At 40.6% G+C, this 25,966-nt stretch overlaps 1 protein-coding gene across 1 annotated transcript in view; it reads left to right on the forward strand.

Moving 5' to 3' along the window:
- The first annotated feature begins 146 nt into the window (after nt 1-146).
- The window catches only part of TAF4B (TATA-box binding protein associated factor 4b), a 102,627-nt gene continuing 76,807 nt past the window's right edge, over nt 147-25,966 (forward strand). The window contains exons 1-3 of the mRNA XM_040264770.1: nt 147-937; nt 10,005-10,150; nt 20,093-20,200. Of these exons, the coding sequence (XP_040120704.1) occupies nt 595-937; nt 10,005-10,150; nt 20,093-20,200 (597 nt within the window). The 5' untranslated portion in view covers nt 147-594. The remainder of the gene's footprint in view (nt 938-10,004; nt 10,151-20,092; nt 20,201-25,966) is intronic.

Here is a 25,966-nt window from a genome sequence, read left to right on the forward strand (position 1 = left end):
CTAGTGACGTCACGAGCGCGATTCCAGTCTGCAGCCAATCACGCGGCCAGATTCCGGGGGAAGCCCGGGGCGGCGGCGGCGGCCTGTGCGCGTGCGCGAGGTCTCCGCGTGGCTATATAAACATGGCTGGCGTGGCCGCGCGGCGGGGCCGTGCGGAGCGCACGTAGGGGGCTTTGGGGCGCTCTGGCTTCGTAGGTTTGAAATTTCTGGCGGGGGATCCGCCGCGCCGTTTCGGTGGGAGGTGGGAGCCGACGTGACGCCCTTCCGGGAGCCGCGCAGCCGGACTCCGCTGCATCTGGTCCCGGGGCTGAGGCGCCGGGTTGAGCCGGCGCACGTGTGAGCGCCGCCGAGGAAGCGGCCGAGCAGGTGTGGCAGCCGGCGGGGCCGTGCGGAAGGGAGGAAGGTCCAGGACGCCGGGGTCCCGCTGTCCAGCGCGGCGTCGGTCACTGACTCCTGTGTCGTGGCCCCGGCGCCTCTCCCTAGCGATGCTGTGGAGCTGGAACTGCACCGAAGTCGGCGGCCGCTTGTCAAGCCTCCCCTCGCCTCTGCTCCCGGAACGGCAGCGCCGCGGCTGCCGCTGATCCACCTAGGGGGATGCCCGCGGGCCTCACGGAGCCGGCCGGCGCCGCTCCCCCCGCCGGTGTGGGCGCCTCCGGGACCGTGACCATGGCCCCCGCCGCGGCTCTGCCCGTCCGGGTGGAGAGCACTCCGGTGGCCCTGGGCGCCGTGACTAAGGCTCCTGTCAGTGTCTGCGTAGAGTCCTCGGTGTCCCAGCCGCTGCGGTCCCCCGTGGGGACCCTGGTGACCAAAGTGGCCCCTGTCAGTGCCCTTCCTAAACTCAGCAACGGCCCTCGTCTACCATCTCCTCAGATCGTCGCCGTGAAAGCCCCCAACACCACCACAATCCAATTGCCTGCTAATCTGCAGCTTCCTCCAGGTACGTGGCTCACCTTGATAGCTTTAGCGGGCCAGCCGGCTGTGACAGGGGAAACGTCGCAGCCCCCGATCGCAGCTTGTCGCTGGGAGTTCCAAAACACTCAGCCCAGAGAACCTTTCAACGTCTCGACTTTGCGGGGCAGTGATTTGGCTTGACAGTGGAGATAACCTCTTTGAGTTCTTACTGCATAGTTTTTCTTTTCATATCTAAGGAAAGCATTTTTCACCTAAGGGGCCACAGTAAAAGCTGGAGCAGCATGTTCGAGAGGGCCTTTGAGGCACTCACTGGCTCTTAGATTCGGGAAGATAGAGATTCGTTCAAGTTTTATTTCGTATGGAGAAAAGATCAGTTTTTAAATCCACACACTTAGATTACTGTGTTTAAAAAAAAAAGAAGTGTTTTTAAAAGGCTCTTGTGTGTTAAGACCGAAAGAGAATTTTAAACTGAAGCAAGCCTGAATACGTTTACTAGAAAGAGGTGTGATGATTGTAACCTGCCAGAGTTGACAGGTCAGAGCCAGAAGGTTATTTGTGAAGCAATGTGTGAATTCTGCAGTTAATGAGCCTGTGACTACTTTTTATACTAAAGTTTACTCTGTAGGGCTGTTTTTCTTGACTGAGGCAAAGTTTTTGCTTTGTGATGACTTACGTATTGTAAATATGCTGGAAGGTGTGTAAGTATTTTATCTTGTTTTCTTGCCTCCAGTGAAAGTCACTTGGAATTTCTGTGGAAGGAAAAGGCACATTTTCTCTTTGGGAAAAAATTCTGCTAGTAATTTTATTGTGTTCTATGTGTTTTGCTTAGCAGCAGTGGGAGCTCTGACCAGCAGAGGTGGTAAAGAAATGGAAACCTTTTGGTTCACAGGATGTCAGTTTCCCCTAAGCAGAATGAGGAGGCCTCTTTTCTAACTAATGTTCTGTTTGGTCAGGAACATTGTGGAAAGATTAGTTCTTAACTTCTGATGAACTTGTGTTTTAGTTCTGTATGGTACAGGAGGTACTTACACTTAAGACTGTGTGCTCCACTGGATACATTTTTTTTTTTTAATGTTTTGGAAGGACATCATCTATTAAGATAATCATCATAAATTAACCCTATACAGAACACAGGAGCTAGGTGGACAGAGACTATAGTCTTTTGCAGGACATTGCTTCCTGCTAACCAGTCCCTGCAGGGCTTGCTTTTTTTCTTTCTTAACTTCATTACTGTGCAGTTGGAAAAATTATCTTTCTCAAAAGCTGATGTCAGTTTCCCACTGTCTACAAATTCCAACAAAAAGTAAACCCAAGCGTGCTCACAAAGTGCTCTTAGTCAACTTTGCTACTCACATATAGTTTCGAGGTCTCCCCTCAATTGGTAAAATAAACAAAATCTTACAAGAGGAACACTAAAATATACATTAATACTTTGGTCAATATCACACAGTAAGTTAGGTTTCCAGTCACATACTCTATGGCTGTGCGATCCACCTCATCCATACTGGTTCCTAGGACTGTGTCTGCTTGGAGGTTTAAAATAAAGAAAATAAGCCTACCTCTGTGGCTTAGGAGTCATCTCTGGAAGACAGTACTGGCCCTCTGAATGCTGGGACTCACGGACTTGATGTGGCTTTCTGCTGTGCCAGGATGTCCTGGCAGCTCCTGTACATTTCAGTCAAGCAGTTCCACTCAATATATTTTCTGCTGGTTCTAAATTATCACCCTACATACCCTCTTATAAAGTAGCTATGAATTTGTTTAGATGAAGTACTCCTGATTTGTTAAAAATGAAATTCCTATCTAGTCACCAAAGTTTGTTTAGAAATAATCAAAAAGTATTGAGAGGAAAACTTTCAAAAGTGGGAACTTGCTGGTGAGAGGGACCCGATCACTTATTGAGAACATACTGTGTGCTATGAAAATTGAGGTAAAGTTGACATACAATATTATATTGCTGGCCTCTTTTTATACGTTTATGTTATTTTGTTTGTTGGTCAAAATAGATAGCAAATAAGGAAAAAGTTCTTTAAGTGTAAATAATTTGTCCAGTGCCAGACAACTCATAGATATCAGAGGGAAATTGAATCCAGCTTTGTTTGACTCTTTCCACAGCACGGTGCTTACCATTTGATGTGCATGTATGATATGCCTCCTGAGTAGCAATGTTAAAAGATGATTTATAGAATTTTAGCGGAGAAGGCAATGGCACCCCACTCCAGAACTCTTGCCTGGAAAATCCCATGGGCGGAGGAGCCTGGTAGGCTGCGGTCCATGGGGTCGCGAAGAGTCGGACACGACTGAGTGACTTGAGTTTCACTTTTCACTTTCATGCATTGGAGAAGGAAATGGCAACCCACTCCAGTGTTCTTGCCTGGAGAATCCCAGGGACGGGGGAGCCTGGTTGGCTGCTGTCTATGGGGTCGCACAGAGTGGGACACGACTGAAGCGACTTAGCAGCAGTAGCAGCAGCATAGAATTTTAGAGCCTAATCTTTTTATTACACAGAGAAACCAAAACTGAAACTTGCTAGAGCAAAAGAGCAGCAAGCCAAGACCACAGCTTAAGTATGCACCATGCTAACACTTGTTTTGCCGTGGGAGTGCTGTGCTTAGTCACTCAGTCGTGTCCAGCTCTTAGCGAATCCATGGACTGCAGCCTGCCAGGCTCCTCTGTTCATGGGAGCCTCCAGACAAGAATACTGGAGTGGGTTGCCATGCCATCCTCCAGGGGATCTTCCCAACCCAGGGATCGAACCCAGATCTCCCACATTGCAGGCGGATTCTTTACCTGCTGAGCCACCAGGGAAGCCCATGCTGTGGGAGAAACATCCACAAAAGAGAGGAGATAAATTGTCTTTAGGAGTTATTTAGAGAGGAGATAGGATGGTACTTTGAGGGGCAGCTTTTGGAATTTCTGCTCAAGTATAGCATACTCAGGTTTGCACTCTCATAGGACATAGAAACACTGATTAAAATAACATTTGGACACTGATTAATGTTTTAAAGAGTTTATCAGTCTTGTACTAGTTCTTTTATAGGCCAAGGATTAGCAGAGGATTATTCAGAGATACTTAAATTACATAGGAGTCAGCTCTGATTTTTCCAAGGTAATGAATTCTTTGTTTGCTTTCTCTGTACTTGAAAATGTCCTCTGTGAACTGAACTATTTTTTTAAAATGTACATATGTACCACAGGTTTTTCTTGGGAGCAGGAGCTGGAAACAAAAAGAGGGGCATTGTGAGGAAATGAAAGAAACTGTAGCAAAGCCCTGAAGATTATTCTGTGGAATATTTTTGGTAATCTGTTCAGTCTTTTCTCTTTTATGAATTTGTGGGATTCAGACCAGACTGTGGCTGTTTGCGTTTTTGGTATCCTGTGCCTCTTCTATCATGTGTTTGAGAGTGATGAGGAAGGACTTGATTGCTTCTTTTATGTCACAGTTCTTTTATGAACTGTGCTTCATAAATTCTGCTTCCATAGTCTTACTGTACAGAAGTTTGTGAAAGTTGCTGGTGAAATGGATCAGGTCCTTTTATATCAACTCCTTCATGTGAGACATGGTGTAGGTTTTGCTTCTTTCTCGAATTCTGAATCAGTACCTGGATAAACTTGTGGCTCTTGTTTTCACCCCAGCTTTATCAGAGGGATATTACATGACCATCTGCACCCGTGGTTGTCTCAGTACTCCTGGACACCATGGAAAGAGCTGGCAGTTGTCTTCAGTGGTCACCAGTGCCCCGGTGGCTCAGCTGGTAAAGAATCTGCCCACGCTGTGGGAGACCTGGGTTCGATCCCTGGGTTGGGAAGATCCCCTGGAGAAGGGAATGGCTACCCACTCCAGTATTCTGGCCTGGAGAATTCCATGGACTGTATAGTTCATTGGGTTGCAAAGAATCTGACACAACTGAGCAACTTTCACCTTTGGCGCTCACCATATGTACCAGCCATGGTTTGGATTTCAAGGGCTGTGAAGTCACTTTGACTCACATTTACCCTTACAGCATTAATAACAACTACTACGGACAACTTTAAAATTCATAAATTTGCTCAGAAGTATTGTCTCATTTGATCTCTTTAACAATCTTGCAAAGTAGTTATGTCTCTCAGTCCACAAACATGAGATGTCGTTCCATTTATTTTAGATCTTTAATTTCTTTAAATGACATTTTATAGTTTCCAGATATTGCTTTTGTACTTTTTTGGTTAAATTTATTCCTAAAGTGTATTATTTTTTATCTTATTGTAGGTGGAATTTTTTCTTAATTCTGTTTACAATTATTCATTGAAAATGTATAGAAATACAGTTGATTCTTGTTTATTGATCTTGTATCCTGCTTCCTAGCTGAACTCATTTATTAGTTTTAATAGTTTTTTTCATAGATGTTTGGATTTTTATATACAAGATCATGATATATGTGAGTAGATAGTTTTACTGTCTCTTTTGGATGCCTTTTATTTTCTTGTATCATTGCCCTGGTTAGAATTCTCAGTGTAATGTTAAGTGGTACTGATTGTAGGCATCCTTGTCGCGTTCCTCATCTCAGGAATCCTGATCTTAGGGTAAAAGAATTTAGTCTTTCACTGTTAAGTATGATGCTAGCTATGAGTTTTAAACCAACCTTGCATATTGAGATAAGTATCACTTGATCATGGGGTATAACACTTTTTGTATGTTGCTGAATTTAGCTTGCTAGTACTTTGTTGAGAATTTTTGCATTGGTATACATATGAGGGTAATACAGACCTTACAGAATGAATTGACACATGTTTTCTATTCTGTTTTTAGAAGAATTTATGAAGACCTAGCATTTATTTTTCCTTAGATATTTGATAGAATTCATCAGTGAAGCCATGGGGAACTGAGCTTATCTTGTGGATACTATATTAGATGATTCATTCAATCTGTTTGTTAGAGGTCTATTCAGGTTGCCCATTCTCTTAAGTTAGTTTTAGTAGTTTATCATGTTTCTAGGAATTTGTCCATTTCATATAATTTATCTAATTTATTGGTTCATAATTGGTCATACCATTCAACTAGAATCCTTCTTTCTGTAAGATTAGTGGTAATACCCCCTCTTTCATTCCTAATTTTAGCAATTTGAGCCTTTTCTCCTTTTTTTCTTGGTTAATCTAGGTCAAGATTTGTCAGTTTTTTTGATCTATTCAAAGAACCAACTTTTGATTTTTTTCCCCTCAATTGTTTCTCTATTCTCAGTTCTCCTGACCCTGCTCTAATCTTTATTTAATTTTCTTTCATCTGCTTACTGTAATTTTTGTTTAGTTTTTTCCCAGTGTCTTAAGATAGAAGGTTATAAAGCTATTACTTTAAATTATCCTTCTCTTAAAATACAGGGATTTACTTTTTGTAGTCTGTTTTCAGCCTGAAGAACTTAATTTAGTATTTTCTGTCTGATGCTAGCACCCAGTCCTCTATGTTTTTATCTGAGAATGTCTTTTTTTTTTTTTTTTAACTTTTTATTGGGGTATAGTTGATTTGCAATGTTGTGTAAGTTTCAGGTGTACAGCAGAGTAAATCTGTTATACATACACATATGTCCACCCTTTTCTAGATTCTTTTCCCATATAGGCCATTACAAAGTATTGAGTAGAGTTCCTTGTGCTACACAGTAGGTCCTCATTAGTTATCTATTTTATATATAGTAGTGTGTATATGTCAGTTCCAATCCAGGATGTCTTTGTCTCCTTTTTTTGAAAGATACGTTCAATGAATATCTGACTGTTGGTTGATAATTGTTTTTGTTTTTCTTTTTCCCCAGCAAGTGAAATATGTCATACTCCTAATGTCTGGCCTCCATTGTTTCTGATGAGAAGTTAGCTGTTAATCCTGTTAACGCAATTCTCTTGTATATTTTTCTCTTACTGTTCTCAAGGTTTCGTCTTTGTATATTTTTATCATGATGTGTCTTTGCATTTATCTTATTGGGTTGACCGAGAAGTTTGTTCAGGTTTTTCCATCTTATGAAAACTCAAATGAACCATTTGGCCAATTCAAGACTTAAGAGTTTGTTGAGCTACTTTGATGTTTAGATTATTTTTCACCAGATTTGGGACGTTTTTGGCCATTATCTCTTTGGATGTTTTTCGGCTCCTTTCTCTCCCTTTCTCCCTCCCTGCTTCTGTCCCTCCTCTCCTTCTGGTATTCACAGTAGGCCTGTGTTGATGTGCCTGTCACTGTGCCAGGTTTCCGTGAGGCTCTGTCCATTTTTCTTCATTCTTTTTTCTCTTCATTCTTTGGACTGCGTAATCTCTATTGAACTGTCTTCAAGTTCACTGACTTATCTTCTGCTCATTCAAGTTTGCTGTTGATCCTCTCTAGTGAAATTTTTCTTTGATTTTTGTACCTTATAATTACAGAATTTCTTTTTTTTTTTTTTGTAATATCTGTTTCTCTAATGGTATTCTCTACTTAATGAAAGAATCATCATCGTATCTTCCTTTACTTCTCTAAGCATGATTTCCCTTAGTCTTTTGACATATTTATAACAGTTACTTTGAAGTCTTTGTTAAATCTAACATCTGGTTTCACTCATAGGTGGTTTCTGTTGCCTGCCTTTCTCTGTGTGCCATTCTTTTTTCTTTGCATGTCCTATAATTTTTAAATTAAAACTAATATATTGAAACTTCCAGCGGCTAAAGCTCCATGCTTCCAATGCAGGGGGCCTGAGTTCAATCTCTGATCAGGGAACTAGATTCCACATGCCACAACTAAGACTCAGCACAGGCAAATAAATAAATATTTTTAAAAAATTAACAGAGTGACTTGAGGTATTGGTCTTTACTCCCTTGAGTGGATTATTGTTTGTTTTTTAAGTGTCTGGCTGAACTATTTTAATGAAATCTGTTTCCCTCAGAGGACACAGCTTTAGGCATAAGCACAGCCTCCCTGGGATGACAGAGGTTTCAGCAGGGCTCTTTTTGACTGTTTCTTTCTCTGATAGCTCTGTTAAGCTTTCTGCCTCTGCTGGTATCATGCCTAGACTCCACTCACTGCCAGTACCTTCTTGTTTTCAGCAGCACCTGAAGGCCTGACTAGCTTCACAGTCTAATTCAAGTGAACCTGGACTCATCTGAAGGAAGTAGTGTTTGAGGTCATTACTTGAGGTTCTGACCCCAGTAGGGCCCTTCTTAGTTGTTTCTTTATCTTGCTTTCTGTTGTAGACCAGAGATAGACCTGTGACTTAGTGTAGCTTGCATCTGTTAGGAAGATACCAGAACCCTTTCTTTTAATTGTTCGTTGTATTTGAGAATGCCCTTAGTTTGACCTTTTCCACACTGTGAAATAAAGTCAGTTTCTCTTGGGAGACATTTGGAGCCGGTCCTCAGGACAGTGGCATGCTTCTTTAAGTGATGTCTCTGCTTTAGAAGTGGGGTACTGGGCTTGGGTAGTGACCTCTAGTCTCTTCCATCATTGAACTCCCACCCCATGAAAGAGCTAGGGTGAGGGTGATGGGGGCCCAAGTATTCTAAGTCGAGCCTTCCCTTTATGAAGGGATGAGTAAAACAAGAAGCCTGGAAACCCTTGGATGCACTTGTCTCCAATTTATTCTCTTCTGTATTCAGCTTGAGGTGGCAGAGGTGCAAGATACTGTCCCTGAAAAGTAACATAGCCCTCCACTGGAAGCTTGGGAGAGAGGGACACCCTACATTGGCCACATTGCCTAAACGGAGAAGAGAGAGGGGTGGGTCATGGTTCAGATGCCACAGATTCTTGTTGTTCTTACTGAGTTTTAGTAGATTCTCTTTAATAAATTGTCTAGTTATTTTCTGTATGCCTTTGGGCAATTTTTGAAGACTTTAAATAGTTGTTTTTAAAAGTAATTTTTACCAGTTATGCTTGTTTTGCTGGGGAATGGCTTTATGGAGCTCTTCATGCTGCCATTCCAGGAATGGAACTCCAGCTATGACTATTCTTGCTTGTACCTACTACTTACATGGACAAGAATTTCTCTACAATAGAAATACTGGGTTAGAGGGTATGCAAATGGGAACCAGTTTGGCACAGTCATGTAGAGTTAAATGAAGCAGTTGTACCAAACTATACTATCAGCTTCAAGATTTTAAGAGTTTTTGTTGCTACACATCTCTGCAACACTTAATATTGTCAATGGACTTCTTAATTTTTGTCTGTCTGAAGTGAAGTGAAGTCGCTCAGTCGTGTCTGACTCTTTGCGACCCCGTGCACTGTAGCCCACCAGGCTCCTCTGTCCATGGGATTCTCCAGGCAAGAATACTGGAGTGGATTGCCATTTCCTTCTCCAGGGGATCTTCCTGACCCAGTGATCGAACCCAGGTCTCCCACGTTGCAGGCAGATGCTTTAACATCTCACTGTGGTCTTAATTTACCTTTCCCTGTCATTGGTATCTGTGTTTCTTTTGTGCATTTTGGATGTTCATTCTTCGAATATATGTGAACTAAAATTTTTTTTCCAATTTTGTGCTTTGTCTTTTTACCTCATGGTATCTTTGGCTAAGCAAAAGTTTTAAAAATATAGTGGCATGTATCAAGCTTTATTTAGTTAAGAAATTCTTCCCTGTTCCAAGTTCAGAATGACAGTTTTCTGCATTATTTAAGAGGTTAAAAGTTTTTATTCTTGTATCCTTGATGTCCTTGGGTTTTTGTGCATGGTGTGGAACATTTCATCTTTTCCATATAAGTAACTAATTATATAGTAGCTCTTTTTCTCACTGATCTGTAGTACTGTTAGAAAAATTTCATATGGCATATATGGAGGCTATTTGGGATTTTCTATCCCATTGGTCAGTTTGCATAGTCTTGTGTTGTTACCATACTGTCTTAACTGTAGCTTTATAAATAGTTTGATGTCATGAGGAAAAGTGTTTCGCCTTTTTTAGGAGTATCTCATCCATACGTTTAGACTTTTAATATATAGCTTTGAGTAACAACATTTTTCTGTATTATATATTGTAATTAGTAGACATGGAATTCAGTATGTACTAACTATTCACTTCATCAGAGCATTTTACAGCGTTGAAAGAAATGGGAGAACACAATATATAAAGATTATGCTTCATTTATTAGCTGACATTTTGTTTTCTGTTACCTGTAGGAACCGTTTTGATCAAAAGTAACAGTGGTCAGCTGATGTTGGTATCTCCTCAGCAAGCTGTAACAAGAACTGAGACCACAAGTAACATAACTTCAAGGCCAGCTGTACCAGCAAATACGCAAACCGTCAAAATCTGTACCATGCCGGTAGTATACATTAATGTTTTCTCATCCTCCTTAGTTTTCTAGCAATTATCTTCATATAAGTGTGTATGTATTTGCCAGTAAATATAATAGAAAAGATGATTCTGCTCAACTTTTTGAATTAAGCTACTTTCCTTGAATATGTTAATTTTATCAAGATGTTTGGTTTTGTCATTTAGTAAAATTAAAAATTTAATCTTCATACTCAGATTTTGTTGTCCTCAAGGGAATGTTCAAAGGGCTATTTGCCCTCTAAATGGGAAGAAAATAACCATTCTGCTTCAATTTTAATTTGTGGTAAGACATTAACACTACAGTTTACAGTATTCATTTTTATCTATATCATACAGGAGTTATCTTTAAAAAATTAGAAATCTACTGTAATATTTCATTAACATGGATTTTTTTTTTTTTTTACTTTACAATATTGTATTGGTTTTGCCATACATTGACCTCAATCCACCACGGGTGTGCATGTGTTCCCCATCCTGAACCCCACTCCTACCTCCCTCCCCATCCCATCCCTCCGGGTCATCCCAGTGCACCAGCCCCAAGCACCCTGTATCATACATTGAACCTGGACTCGCGATCCATTTCACATATGATATTATACATATTTCAATGCCATTCTCCCAAACCATCCCACCCTCCCCTTCTCCCACAGAATCCAAAAGACTGTTCTATACATCTGTCTCTTTTGCTGTCTCTCATACAGGGTTATCATTACCATCTTTCTAAATTCCATATATATGTGTTAGTATACTGTATTGGTGTTTTTCTTTCTGGCTTACTTCCCTCTGTATAATAGGCTCCAGTTTCATCTACCTCATTAGAACTGATTCAAATGTATTCTTTTTAACGGCTGAGTAATACTCCATTGTGTATATGTACCACAGCTTTCTTATTCATTCATCTGCTGATGGACATCTAGGTTGCTTCCATGTCCTGGCTATTATAAATAGTGCTGCAATGAACATTGGGGTACACGTGTCTCTTTCAATTCTGGTTTCCTCGGTGTGTATGCCCAGCAGTAGGATCGCTGGGTCATATGGCAGTCTATTTCCAGTTTTTAAGGAATCTCCACACTGTTCTCCATAGTGGCTGTACTAGTTTGCATTCCCACCAACAATGTAAGAGGGTTCCCTTTTCTCCACATTCTCTTCAGCATTTATTGCTTGTAGACTTTTGGATCGCAGCCATTCTGACTGGCATGAAATGGTACTTCATTGTGGTTTTGATTTGCATTTCTCTGATAATGAGTGATGCTGAGCATCTTTTCATGTGTTCGTTAGCCATCTGTATGTCTTCTTTGGAGAAATGTCTGTTAGTTCTTTGGCCCATTTTTTGATTGGGTCATTTATTTTCCTGGAATTGAGCTGCAGGAGTTGCTTGTATATTTTTGAGATTAATTCTTTGTCAGTTGCTTCATTTGCTATTATTTTCTCCCATTCTGAAGGCTGTCTTTTCACCTTGCTTATAGTTTACTTTGTTGTGCAGAAGCTTTTAATTTTAACTAGGTCCCATTTGTTTATTTTTGCTTTTATTTCCAATATTCTGGGAGGTGGGTCATAGAGGATCCTGCGATGATTTATGTCGGAGAGTGTTTTGCTTATGTTCTCGTCTAGGAGTTTTATAGTTTCTGGTCTTACGTTTAGATCTTTAATCCATTTTGAGTTTATTTTTGTGTATGGTGTTAGAAAGTGTTCTAGTTTCATTTTTTTTACGAGTGATTGACCAGTTTTCCCAGCACCACTTGTTAAAGAGATTGTCTTTTCTCCATTGTATATTCTTGCCTCCTTTGTCAAAGATAAGGTGTCCATAGGTGCATGGATTTATCTCTGGGCTTTCTATTTTGTTCCATTGATCTGTATTTCTTTCTTTGTGCCAGTACCATACTTTCTTGATGACTGTGGCTTTGTAGTAGAGCTTGAAGTCAGGCAGGTTGATTCCTCCAGTTCCATTCTTCTTTCTCAAGATTGCTTTGGCTATTCGAGGTTTTTTGTATTTATATACAAATTGTGAAATTATTTGTTCTAGCTCTGTGAAAAATACCGTTGGTAGCTTGATAGGGATTGCATTGAATCTATAGATTGCTTTCGGTGGTATACTCGTTTTCACTATATTGACTCTTCCGATCTATGAACACGGTATATTTCTCCGTCTATTAGTGTCCTCTTTGATTTCTTTCACCAGTGTTTTATAGTTTTCTATATATAGGTCTTTAGTTTCTTTAGGTAGATATATTGCTAGGTATTTTATTATTTTCGTTGCAAAGGTGAATGGAATTGTTTCCTTAATTTCTCTTTCTGTTTTCTCATTGTTAGTGTATAGAAATGCAAGGGATTTCTGTATGTTAATTTTATATCTTGCAACATTACTATATTCATTAATTAGGTCTAGTAATTTTCTGGTGGAGTCTTTAGGATTTTCTATGTAGAGGATCATGTCATCTGCAAACAGTGAGAATTTTACTTCTTTTCCAATCTGAATTCCTCTTATTTCTTTTTCTGCTCTGATTGCTGTGGCCAAAACTTCCAAAACTATGTTGAATTGTAGTGGTGAGAGTGGGCACCCTTGTCTTCTTACTGACTTTAGGGGAAATGCTTTCAGTTTTTCACCATTGAGGATAAGGTTTGCTGTGGGTTTGTTATATATAGCTTTTATTATGTTGAGGTATGTTCCTTTTATTCCTGCTTTCTGGAGGGTTTTTTATCATAAATGGATGTTTAATTTTGTCAAAGGCTTTCTCTACATCTATTGAGATAATCATATGGCTCTTATTTTTTCAATTTGTTAATGTGGTGTATTACATTGATTGATTTGTGTATATTGAAGAATCCTTGCATCCCTGGGATAAAGCCCACTTGGTCATGATGTATGATCTTTTGAATGTGTTGTTGGATTCTGATTGCTAGAATTTTGTTAAGGCTTTTTGCATCTATGTTCATCAGTGATATTGGCCTGTAGTTTTCTTTTTCTGTGGCATCTTTGTCAAGTTTTGGTATTAGGGTGATGTTGGCCTCATAGAATGAGTTTGGAAGTTTACTTCCTCTGCAATTTTCTGGAAGAGTTTGAGTAGGTTAGATATTAGCTCTTCTGTAAATTTTTGGTAGAATTCAGCTATGAAGCCATCTGGTCCTGGGCTTTTGTTTGCTGGAAGATTTCTGATTACAGTTTGAATTTCCATGCTTGTGATGGGTCTGTTAAGATTTTCCATCTCTTCCTGGTTCAGTTTTGGAAAGTTGTACTTTGCTAAGAATTTGTCCATTTCTTCCAAGTTGTCCATTTTATTGGCATATAGTTACTGATGGCAGTCTCTTATGATCCTTTGTATTTCTGTGTTGTCTGTTGTGATCTCTCCATTTTAATTTCTAATTTTGTTGATTTGATTTTTCTCCCTTTGTTTCTTGATGAGTCTAGCTAATAGTTTGTCAATTTTATTCAGCTTCTCAAAAAACCAGCTTTTGGCTTTGTTGATTTTTGCTATGGTCTCTTTTGTTTCTTTTGCATTTATTTCTGCCCTAATTTTTAAGATTTCTTTCCTTCTACTAACCCTGGGATTCTTCATTTCTTCCTTTTCTAGTTGCTTTAGGTGTATAGTTAGGTTATTTATTTGACTTTTTCCTTGTTTCTTGAGGTATACCTGTATTGCTATGAACCTTCCCCTTAGCACTGCTTTTACAGTGTCCCACAGGTTTTGGGTTATTGTATTTTCATTTTCATTCATTTCTATGCATATTTGATTTCTTTTTTGATTTCTTCTGTGATTTGTTGGTTATTCAACAGCGTGTTGTTCAGCCTCCATATGTTGGGATTTTTAATAGTTTTTCTCCTGTAATTGAGATCTAATCTTTCTGCATTGTGGTCAGAAAAAGATGCTTGGAATGATTTCAGTTTTTTTGCATTTACCAAGGCTAGATGTATGGCCCAGGATGTGATCTATCCTGGAGAAGGTTCCATGTGCACTTGAGAAAAAGGTGAAATTGATTGTTTTGGGTGAAATGTCCTATAGATATCCATTAGATCTAACTGGTCTATTGTATCATTTAAAGTTTGTGTTTCCTTGTTAATTTTCTGTTTAGTTGATAGGTGTGAGTGAGGTATTAAAGTCTCCCAATATTATTGTGTTATTGTTAATTTACCCTTTCATACTTACTAGCATTTGTCTTACATATTGCGGTGCTCCTATGTTGGGTGCATATATATTTATAATCGTTATATCTTCTTCTTGGATTGATCCTTTGATCATTATGTGGTGTCCTTCTTTGCCTCCTTTCACAGCCTTTATTTATTTATTTTTTTTTTTAGAATGACTAAATTTTTTTTTTCTTTCAGAATATGTTTTTTTTTTTATTTTTTTTAATTTATTTATTTATTTTTAATTTTTACTTTACAATTCTGTATTGGTTTTGGCATAGATTGACATGAATCCACCACAGGTGTACATGCGTTCCCAAACATGAACCCCCCTCCCACCCCCCTCCCCACAACATCTCTCTGGGTCATCCCCGCGCGTCTGCCCCAAGCGTGTCATATCCTGCATCAGACATAGACTGGCATTTCGATTCTTACATGTTATTATACATGTTTCAATGCCATTCTCTCAAATCAGCACACCCTCTCCCTCTCCCTCTGAATCCAAAAGTCCGCTATACACATCTGTGTCTTTTTTGCTGTCCTGCATACAAGGTCATCATTGCCATCTTCCTAAATTCCATATATATGTGTTAGTATACTGTATTGGTGTTTTTCTTTCTGGCTCACTTCACTCTGTATAATTGGCTCCAGTTTCATCCATCTCATCAGCACAGCCTTTATTTTAAAGTCTATTTTATCTGATATGAGTATTGCTACCCCTGCTTTCTTTTGGTCTCTATTTGCTTGGAATATCTTTTTCCAGCCCTTCACTTTCAGTCTGTATGTGTCCCTTGTTTTGAGGTGGGTCTCTTGTAGACAACATGTATAGGGGTCTTGTTTTTTTATCCGTTCAGCCAGTCTTTGTCTTTTGGTTGGGGCATTCAAGCCATTTACATTTAAGGTAAGTATGATCCGGTTGCCATTTACTTGTTTTGGGTTCAAGTTTATACACCCTTTCTGTGTTTCCTGTCTAGAGAAGGTCCTTTAGCATTTGTTGGAGAGCTGGTTTGGTGGTGCTGAATTCTCTCAGCTTTTGCTTGTAAAGCTTTTGATTTCTCCATCATATTTGAATGAGATCCTTGCTGGGTACAGTAATCTGGGCTTTCGGTTATTTTCTTTCATCACTTTAAGTATGTCTTACCATTCCCTTCTGGCCTGAAGCGTTTCTATTGAAAGATCAGCTGTTATCCTTATGGGAATCCCCTTGTGTGTTATTTGTTGTTTTTCCCTTGCTGCTTTTAATATTTGTTGTTTGTGTTTGATCTTTGTTAATTTTATTAATATGTGTCTTGGGCTGTTTCACCTTGGGTTTATCCTTTTTGGGACTCTCTTGGTTTCTTGGACTTGGGTGACTATTTCCTTCCACATTTTAGGGATGTTTTCAACTATTATCTCCTCAAGTATTTTCTTATGGCCTTTTCTTTTTGTCGTCGTCTTCTGGGACTCCTATGATTCTAATGTTGGGGTGTTTAACATTGTCCCACAGGTCTCTGAGGCTGTCATTCTTTTAATTCTTTTTTCTTTTTTCCTCTCTGTTTCATTTATTTCTACCATTCTATCTTCTACCTCACTAATCCTATCTTCTGTCTCCGTTATTCTACTGTTGGTTCCCTCCAGAGTGTTTTTTATCTCATTTATTGCATCATTCATTATATATTGACTCTTTTTTATTTCTTCTAGGTCCTTGTTAAACATTTCTTGCATCTTCTTGATCTTTGTCTCCTGGCTATTTATCTGTAACTCCATTTTGTTTTCAAGATTTTGGGTCATTTTCACTATCATTATTTGGAATTCTTTATCAGGTAGATTCCCTATCTCTTCCTCTTTTGTTTGGTTTGATGGGCATTTATCCTGTTCCTTTACCTGCTGGGTATTCCTCTGTCTCTTCATCCTGTTTATATTGCCGTGTTTGGGGTGGCCTTTCTGTATTCTGGCAGATTGTGGAGTTCTTTTTATTGTGGAGTTTCCTCACTGTGGATGGGGTTGTATGGGTGGCTTGTCCAGGTTTCCTGGTTAGGGAAGCTTGTGTCGGTGTTCTGGTGGGTGGAGCTGGATTCTTCTCTCTGGAGTGCAATGAAGTGTCCAGTAATGAGTTATGAGATGTCAGTGGGTTTGGAGTGACTTTGAGCAGCCTGTATATTGAAGCTCAAGGCTATGTTCCTGGTTTGCTGGAGAATTTGCATGGTATGTCTTGCTCTGGAACTTGTTGGCCCTTGGGTGGTGCTTGGTTTCAGTGTAGGTATGGAGGCGTTTGATGAGCTCCTGTTGATTAATGTTCCCTGGAGTCAGGAGTTCCCTGGTGTTCTCAGGATTTGGACTTAAGTCTCCTGCCTCTGGTTCTCAGTCGTATTCTTACAGTAGCCTCAAGACTTCTCCATCTATCCAGCACCAATGATAAAACATCTAGGTTAATGATGTAAAGTTTCTCCACAGTGAGGGACACCCAGAGAGGTTCACAGAGTTACATGGAGAAGAGAAGAGGGAGGAGAGAGATAGAGGTGACCAGGAGGAGGAGAGGAGGAATCAAAAGGGGAGAGAGCAAGCTAGCCAGTAATCACTTCCCTATGTGCTCTCCACAGTCTAGATCCCTCAGAGATGTTCACATAGTTACACAGAGAAGAGAAGAGGGAGGAAGGAGACAGAGGAGGCCAGGAGGATAAAGGGGGGAATCAAACGGAGAGAGATAGATCCAGCCAGTAATCAGTTCCCTAAGTGTTCTCCAAGGTCTGGAACATACGAAGAGATTCACAGAGTTGGGTAGAGAAGAGAAGGGGGAGGGAGGAGATAGAGGCAACCTGGTGGAGAAAAAGGAGAGTCCAAAGAGGGAGAGAGCAATCCAGCCAGTAATCTCGCTCCCAAGTAAAAATGAGTACTGAAGATTGGGTTCTTAAAGGTACAAAATTGATAACAAATACCAAAAAGCAAAGATTAAAAATCTAGAGTAGAGGTTAGATTCTCAAAAATACAATATTAAAGAAAAGAACAGAGTCACAAAATTATAAAATATATATATGAAGTTTGCTTTAAAAATAGGGTCTTTTTTTTTTTTGCAAAGTAATAGTAGGTTATAAAAATGAAAATTAAAGGTATAATAGAGGACTTAAAATTTTTTTTAATTTTTTTAGTTAAAAAATGATAATAGTAAAAATATATCTAGGACTTTCTCTGGTGTTGTTGTGGACTGTGTAGGGTCAGTTCATTTTTAGATAGTTCCTTGATCCGGCTTTTATATGCCCATTCCTATGTAGTCGGTGCTAACTGCAGGGTTTTAATCTATTACAACTGTCACTTCCAAAGCAGTTCCCTCTGTTCATTTTAGCTTCTGTTTGCTGGCCTCTTCAGGGTCTAATTTCCACCCCGACACAAGGGGGCGTTAGTGGTCCCTTTTTTTAGGCTCACTTGTTCAGTCGTGCTGTGGGGAGGGAGGAGCACTGCAAACAAATATCACTGGTTTCTGTGGGGAGTGCTCCCAGTGTCTTGGCCACACTGGTTTGCCCCACTCACAGCATGAGTGCTTTCCCAGTCTACACTGCTCAGGTTCTAGGTGCTCTGCCAGGAACTGTCTCAGGCCAGTCCTGGGTTGAGTGCACCTCCGAGGTCAAAGCCGCTCAGGTTAAGGTTCTCGGATACTCCACAAAGGCACAGACTTGTTTAGGCCTGTGTTTTGTGCCCTTCCCTGGTCCGTGCAGCTCAGGTGACCAGGTGCTTGGTGAGCTGCGACTTACCGCCTCCCTGTCCCAGCTGCTCAGTTTTCTGGGTATACAACAGGCACGCCTTCTCAGGTGTGCCCTATGTCTCCTCTGGGGAGCTGATTGGCTGCGACCCTCCCGACAGATGTCGACCTTCCAGAATCCCAAGGAGTCTTGGTTAGCAACGAAGCCTGCTTGCAGTTTGGTAGATGATGCCTCTCTGGGGCTGTAATTGCCCCCTTCCAGCTCTGGCTGCCCTCACCTGCCTGTCTGGGGCGGGGCGGGGCGGGGCGGGGGGCGGGGTGTGTGTTGGTCTGCAGCCAGCTAGCTCTGCTCAGTCCTTTGTTCTGTGACCGGGCCTGGCATTGTTTTAGGTTAGGGCTTTTTGAGGGATAGCTACCCCACAGTCTGGTTTACTATCTCAAGTTAGTTCCCTCAGGTTGCCCTCTGGCCATTTGGACCCTATCCTTACTCTGAGCAATGCAGCCTGCGCCTCCCTGCCCAGCCCCCGCTTGCTAGTGGCAGATGCAGGCATCTGCGCCGCTTCTCCGTTGGGGGTTGCCTTAGGCACGTAATCTGTGGGTTTTAATTATTTATTTATTTTTCCTCCCGGTTATGTTGCCCTCTGAAGTTCCAAGGCTCGCCACAGATTTGCCAATGAGAGTGTTTCCTGGTGTTTGGAAACTTCTCTCTTTTTTAAGACTCCCTTCCTGGGATGGGTCTCCGTCCCTCCCTCATTTGTCTCTCTTTTTATCTTTTATATTTTTTTCCCCTACCTCCTTTTGAAGACAATGGGCTGCCTTTCCTAGTGCCTGATGTCCTCTGCCGGCATTCAGAAGTTGTTTTCTGGAATTTACTCAGTGTTCAAATGTTCTTTCGATGAATTTGTGGGGGAGAAAGTGGTCTCCCCATCCTATTCCTCCACCATCTTAGGACTGCCCCCTAACTTGGCATTGTTAAAAGGTGATTTATTTTACATACACGATTATCTTTCTAGGTATCTAACGCTTATCCTGTGTGTGTCAGAGTTAATAAAAAAAATTTTATGGGCATCTTTCTTTGGTTAAACAGAAAATACGAATGTAGTATAGTAATTTCTTCATGAATCAGGCTCATCCTGATAAAAAGGTTCATTGTAGTCTGTGGTAATATCATCTCTGCCAGTCTGTCCCAACCCGCTGTGTTCTGTGCTCCCCAGGGAGCACATTAATACATTTGATTCTAGGTGCTCAATCAGTCATTTTCTCTATTTCTGAATTAGTGATAGCTACTCCTTCCTTGTCTTGTTTGCTATGGGTTGAGAAGATAGGTTAGCAGACTTTTGTTTATATTCACATATTAAATAAGAATCTAAAGGGTAGAGGCATGGATAGTGGTAGAAGACTTAAGAGATACAAACTACCATGTATAAAGTAAGTAAGCTACATGGGTATATTGTACAACACAGGGAGTATAGACAATATTTAAAAATAGTTATTAATGGAATTTAACATTTAAAAGTTGGGAGTCAATATATTGTAAGCCTAAGACTTACAATATTGTATTGAGGTACAATATTGTACCTCAACTATACTTCAATAAAAAAGGAATGATAATTATGTGATATGATGTAGATGTTAGTGAATGTTACAGAATCATTGCATTATATAAATTCCCATTCATGTTAGGGAATCATATTGCATTATATAAATGTATCAAATCAACATATCACACACTTTAAACTTATACAATGTTATATTTCTGTTATATCACAATTAAAAAATTTTAATTAGCAATATTTTTTTAAAGACTGAAAGGATATCAGCAATGGAAATGACAGAAAAAAAGAATCTATGTTTTCTGTGAGAATCAAAGAGTAAAATTCAAGATTTTAATGCTGAAATACTGTGATATTTAGGAATCTTAAGTCAACTCTTTACCTGCTGAGCCATCAGGAAGCCCTAGTAACAATTTACTAGTTAGGTTAATAGTAGAAAATATGCATAAAGTTCATAAGGTTATAAAGCAAGTTATAACAAAGAAGTTTGTTGTGGTAAAGTGTTTGGATGTTTGCTATAATACTGATTGATTTTAAATTACTAATATTGATGACTCTCTGTCATCTCGCCCTTCCCCCAAGAATTCTAGTTCACAGTTAATCAAGAAAGTGGCAGTGGCACCTGTTAAACAGTTGGCACAAGGAGGAACTTCTGTGGTGGCCTCTGTTCCAAAGCCTTCCCCAGTGCAAGTAAGTTGGGACGTGTGGTCATGTGAACCCTGGTTATATTCTCATATTTTGTTATTATGTATTGTTAGCTATTTCCTGAAGAGAACAATCCACTGAGATATGAGGACACTTACTAAACTGGGAACTGTTGGAAGTATGGGAAACACAAGATGAACATGGTATATATTTTTGGAATATCATGTTTATTTGAATGTATTAAATTAATACAAGGTGTGTCTAATGTTTATGTGTCCCAGGGTCTATAAGCAGGTGCTGGGACAGAATTTTGGTGTCTGGGATGTTTATAAAGGATTCATAGCTGTGGAAGGGAAGGAGAATAGGAGTTTGAACTAAATGCAGGCCCAATAATACCTTGGCCACCCTGATGGGGAACTCTGGAACACGTGTGGCCTGTCAAGAGTTGTCTCACTGAGTGCTACCTTGGTTGAGTGAACCACAATTCCCCCTCTGTGATCAGTCACTGGATGTGGACTCTCCAGGGAGAGCTGTGTTCATGGCAAGGTAATGCTCTGTAGCTGAGACAGATTCTGAAGGAACTGACAACTGTCATCTCTCTAAATAGCATCCCCAGCAGCTAGGATAACACACATCTTTCTTTGTGATGGTATATCGCAGTCTCCTCCTTGAAGCACTGGGACCTATGTCCTCATACATGTTGGAAACCAACTCTTCTTGGATTCTAATAGATTTCTTCCTTGGAGAAGGAGAGAAGAGGAAGTTAGTAGGGTGGACTAAAGTCCCCACCGCTGCAGCTGACATCATCATTTCCCTCCACCATCCATTCTGGATTTCTCCCACTCTTAACTACCAATTCTGTTGGGTCTTAACTGGTAGTGTGATCAGACTTTTATCCCTGAGGGATCTGAGGTCCAAATTGCAGTCTTTTTTTTTTTTTTTAATAAGTTTATTTATTTCTTTATGGTTGTGCTGGGTCTTCATTGCTGTGTGTGGGCTTTTCTCTAGTTGCAATGCACAGGCTTCTCACTGTGGTGGCTTCTCTTGTTGTGGAGCACAGGCTCTAGGGTGCATAGGCTTCAATAATCGTGGCACGTGGGCTCAGTAGATGGGATCCCTGGGCTCTAGAGCACAAGCTCAGTAGTTGTGGTGCACGGGCTTAGTTGTTCCACAGCATGTGGGATCTTCCTGGATCAGGAATCAAACCCGCCTTGGCAGGTGGATTCTTTACCACTGAGCCGCCAGGGAAGCCCCACCAGTCTTTTTAGGCAAGATTTGTGGCACTTGTCCTTTTATCGCCATAACTGGACAAGGAAGTAACCAAGAGCCGGTAAGTGAATCACCTGGACTCACTGCATAAACTCCTTGACCTTCACTGTATAAAAGGAGCCCTCCCTATTCCAGATGTCAGGTCTGTTACCTTGTCATGGTAACGACTCTTTTCTTTGCTGCTGGTTGGTAGATGATGCGACCTTGAAGCCCCATGAGGCAGCCATAGTGTCTACTTCCTAGGGACTCCTGTTGCATTCCTTGGTGAAAGTGTGCACACTGTGGGCAGGAATGGAAGGCACAGAGACCCCCAGTGGGTTTGGGGAGTAATAGTAAGTAGATCCATTCATCCTTCTACTCTTTGATTTTTTGGTTTTTCATGTTTTTGTCCATATAAAATTTTTTTTATTCAGTGAGTACACCTAAGTCTTAGAAGATGGAGGATGAAAGTCTGTCTTCATAGAGTATTATCTTTGAGTTCGCATGTCACCTGGTTTCTGCAGGCTTTTCTAAACTAAGCAGGCAGCTTCTGGATCCTGCCAGATATGACACAGTCAGTGGATCCCATGGTCATGGGACCACTGTTGTCCTTCCTTTGCTGTATAGAAGGTACATCTTCCTGGAACATGTTATGTGAAATCCCATGCTGTAGATCAAATATGGTGTTTAAGGTTTCAAAATTGTTTAACCATATTAGTTCCTCTAACATTAGAGATGATGAGCAGTGAATCTGATTTTAAACATAGTTTTTCTTTTACCCAATAATGGCAACCATTTACTGAGCACTTAATATGTTGACCAGTGTAAGTGTTTTACATCCTTCTCCTCACTTCATTTCGTCCTGTGACAACTCTATGAGGAAGTATCATCTCCATTTTATGTGTGTGAAAATAGGTTTAGAGAAGTTAGGAAATTTGCATGATTTCTGCTAATATGTAGCAGAGGGCCATTTGAGTCAAGGTCTCTGTCTGACTCTGGAAACTGTTCTTTATTACCTCTGTGCTGATTGTCCCAAACTCTAGGTTCCCCCCAATCTTAGGTTATTTATTCTAAGGAGATCATTGGGGCAAAGAGCATGAATTTAGGCCTATTGATGTCTGCTCTGTATTGTAAGAAGTAATTATGTTTCTTAAAAGGGGATTTTGTTTTGATGATCAGTCAGATGTGGACACCAAATACCACCACAGGGAGGTATGTGAAAGTGAAAGAGATTTACTATACTGACAGGTCTTAGAAGAGGGGGCATGGCACGCCATGCAGGGGGCCGTGTGGGAGGAGGCCTGGGGCAGGCTCGACCAAACAGGTGGTATCCTGAGAGAGAATGAGGACCTGGGGGGCAAGTGGCTTTGTTGAGAGTTCCTATGGATTGAATTTCACTGGTGTGTTTGAATGGCACTAGGTCACAGTCAGGAGGGCAGAAAGAGAATTTGTAGGAGGAACCAGCCTTATCACACTGGGTCACCTGGTCACCTGGGCAAGGTGTTCACAGCCTGTTTGTGGGATGTTGAGGCATCAGGAAAATATGAAATTGAAGAATTTATAAGATTATTTTATGAAAGATTTTCTCTTCTGCAGTACTTGAGTATATCATTTCTTTTATCTTTTTGAAAAATATTCATCTATTTATTTTGGACATGCTGGGTGTGTCTTCGTTGCTGCGTGGGCTTTTCTCTAGTTGCGGCAAGCAGCTACTCTTCATTGCTGTGTGCAGGCTTCTCTTGTTGTGGACCACCGGCCCTAGGAGCACAGGCTTTAGCAGTTTTGGCACATGGGCTCAGCAGTTGCAGCATGTGGCCTTAGTTGCTCTACAGCAGGTGGATTCTTCCTGGACCAGGAGTCAAACCTGTGTCCCTTGCATTAGCAGGTGGATTCTTATCCACTGCACCACCTATCAGTTTTTTAAATTGTATCTATTTCTTAAAGATTTAGTACATGTAGTTGTTCCAAAATGATATATATATATGTGTTGTTTCATTCTTTTCTACCATTGCTCTTTCCATGTAGTGTGTGCATAACTTTTCTTAATTTAGACTGCATATTTTAAGCTGAGTCACTGCTTAGTGGTAGGCTAAAGCAGTAGAAGTATCAGTGAATTAGTGAATAATATCTGTGTCCACTTTGAGAGGTCAGTCAGTTCAGTCATTCAGTCGTGTCCGACTCTTTGCGACCCCATGAACCACAGCACGCCAGGCCTCCCTGTCCATCACCAACTCCCAGAGTTTACCCAAACTCGTGTCCATTGAGTCGGTGATGCCATCCAGCCATCTCATCCACTGTTGTCCTCTTCTGCTCCTGCCCTCAATCTTTCCCAGCATCAGGGTCTTTTCAAATGAGTCAGCTCTTCGCATCAGGTGGCCAAAGTATTGGAGTTTCAGCTTCAACATCAGTCCTTCCAGTGAACACCCAGGACTCATCTCCTTTAGGATGGACTGGTTGGATCTCCTTGCAGTCCAAGGGACTCTCAAGAGTCTTCTCCAACACCATAATTCAAAAGCATCAATTCTTCGGCGCTCAGCTTTCTTTATAGTCCAACTCTCACATCCATACATGACTACTGGCAAAACCATAGCCTTGACTAGACGGACCTTTGTTGACAAAGTAATGTCTCTGCTTTTTAATATGCTGTGTAGGTTGGTCATAACTTTCCTTCCAAGGAGTAAGTGTCTTTTAATTTCATGGCTGCAGTCACCAGCTGCAGTGATTTTGGAGCCCAAAAAAATAGTCAGCCACTGTTTCCCATTTCCCCATCTATTTGCCATGAAGTGACGAGACCGGATGCCATGTTCTTAGTTTTCTGAATGTTGAGCTTTAAACAAACTTTTTCACTCTCTTCTTTCACTTTCATCAAGAGGCTTTTTAGTTCCTCTTCACTTTCTGCCATAAGGGTGGTATCATCTGCATATCTGAGGTTATTGATATTTCTCCCAGCAATCTTGATTCCAGCTTGTGCTTCTTCCAACCTAGCGATTCTCATAATGTACTCTGCATATAAGTAAATAAGCAGGGTGACAATATAAAGCCTTGACATACTCCTTTCCCAATTTGGAACCAGTCTGTTGTTCCATGTCCAGTTCTAACTGTTGCTTCCTGACCTGCATACAGATTTCTCAAGAGGCAGGTCAGGTGGTCTGGTACCCATCTCTTTCAGAATTTTCCACAGTTTATTATGATCCCAGTTTTAGGCAATTTTTTAGAAATGAGGGTCTAGAACCCAGATGACTCTCTGTAGTCTGTTAAATTTGCATACAATTCATCTCACTGACTATGTATAACTGATTTTTCACAATTTATTTTACATATACCCAAGCTTTTTTCTCTCCTGTCCCCTAGACATGCCTGTCAGTGCCAGTGTGGTCTTGAAAAGCATGGCAATAGCATAGCCTGGTCTGCTGCTGCTGCTGCCAAGTCTCTTCAGTCGTGTCCGACTCTGCGACACCATAGACGGCAGCCCACCAGGCTCCCCCATCCCTGGGATTCTCCAGGCAAGAACACTGGAGTGGGTTGCCATTTCTTTCTCCAATGCATGAAAGTGAAAAGTGAAAGTGAAGTGGCCCAGTCATGTCCGACTCTTAGCAACCCCATGGATTGGAGCCTACCAGGCTCCTCCGTCCATGGGATTTTCCAGGCAAGAGTACTGGAGTGGGGTGCCATTGCCTTCTCCCGCCTGGTCTAGCATATGCAAAGTTAATGATTAACACAGTTCATCCATTAGAGCAGTGTGATTACACATAGCGTAAGGCTGGGATCGTGTAACTCCATGCCTCTTAAGAGGTGCAAGTATCAGGTGAGGTACAGGTAGCAGCTATATTAGAAAGAGTTACAAAGGACAGATTTTGTGCTGGAGACAGGATAAAATATTGACAAGGAAAGTAGAAACGCTATAAATGCTTCTACTCAACAAAAAATAGGACTCTTCCTGAGATTTTCCTTATTTTGCTTCATAAGGAAAAGGGACAGTAGTACCCCGACGAACTTCTCTCATCAGTCCTAAAGCTGAAGTTCAACATCACTTTCTTAAATATAGTAGTACAGAGAATTAATGGCAGAATACAAAACATTCACTGAAGAAGGAGTATGTATTTACTGTCTGTAAACCTAAAAAAGTTTATTAGAAAATCTCCAAAAGGATTCAGAGGAAACTGCATAGTACTTTATCTCAATATGGTTGTCTCAAATATTTATTATCCAATTTGTGATTTCTTGTATTTAACTTTTTATCCTGCAGGTGGTGCTGTAATCACGCCTCTTCATTTAATAGAGGCTAGAAGAAACAACTGAGATTCTTTTCCATGTGAAAATAACACAATCACATAATATTTGTTATTACAAATTTCAAAATTATTACTTCTGTATTAAGTCTGCATAAAAATGGCTTATCTGAATATAAGATGATCAGTAGATCTCACAGCTTTGTACTTATTAAAAAGCAGAATATTGCAGAATAGGAAATTCTGTATTTTCATATAAAAACTTACTATTTCAGATCATTTTTGGAGACATATTAATATGTTTAAGGACTGTGCGCTTGGCACTGTTTTTTAA

The sequence above is a fragment of the Oryx dammah genome, unplaced genomic scaffold (genome assembly GCF_014754425.2).
Source record: "Oryx dammah isolate SB20612 unplaced genomic scaffold, SCBI_Odam_1.1 HiC_scaffold_22, whole genome shotgun sequence".
NCBI lineage: Eukaryota > Metazoa > Chordata > Mammalia > Artiodactyla > Bovidae > Oryx > Oryx dammah.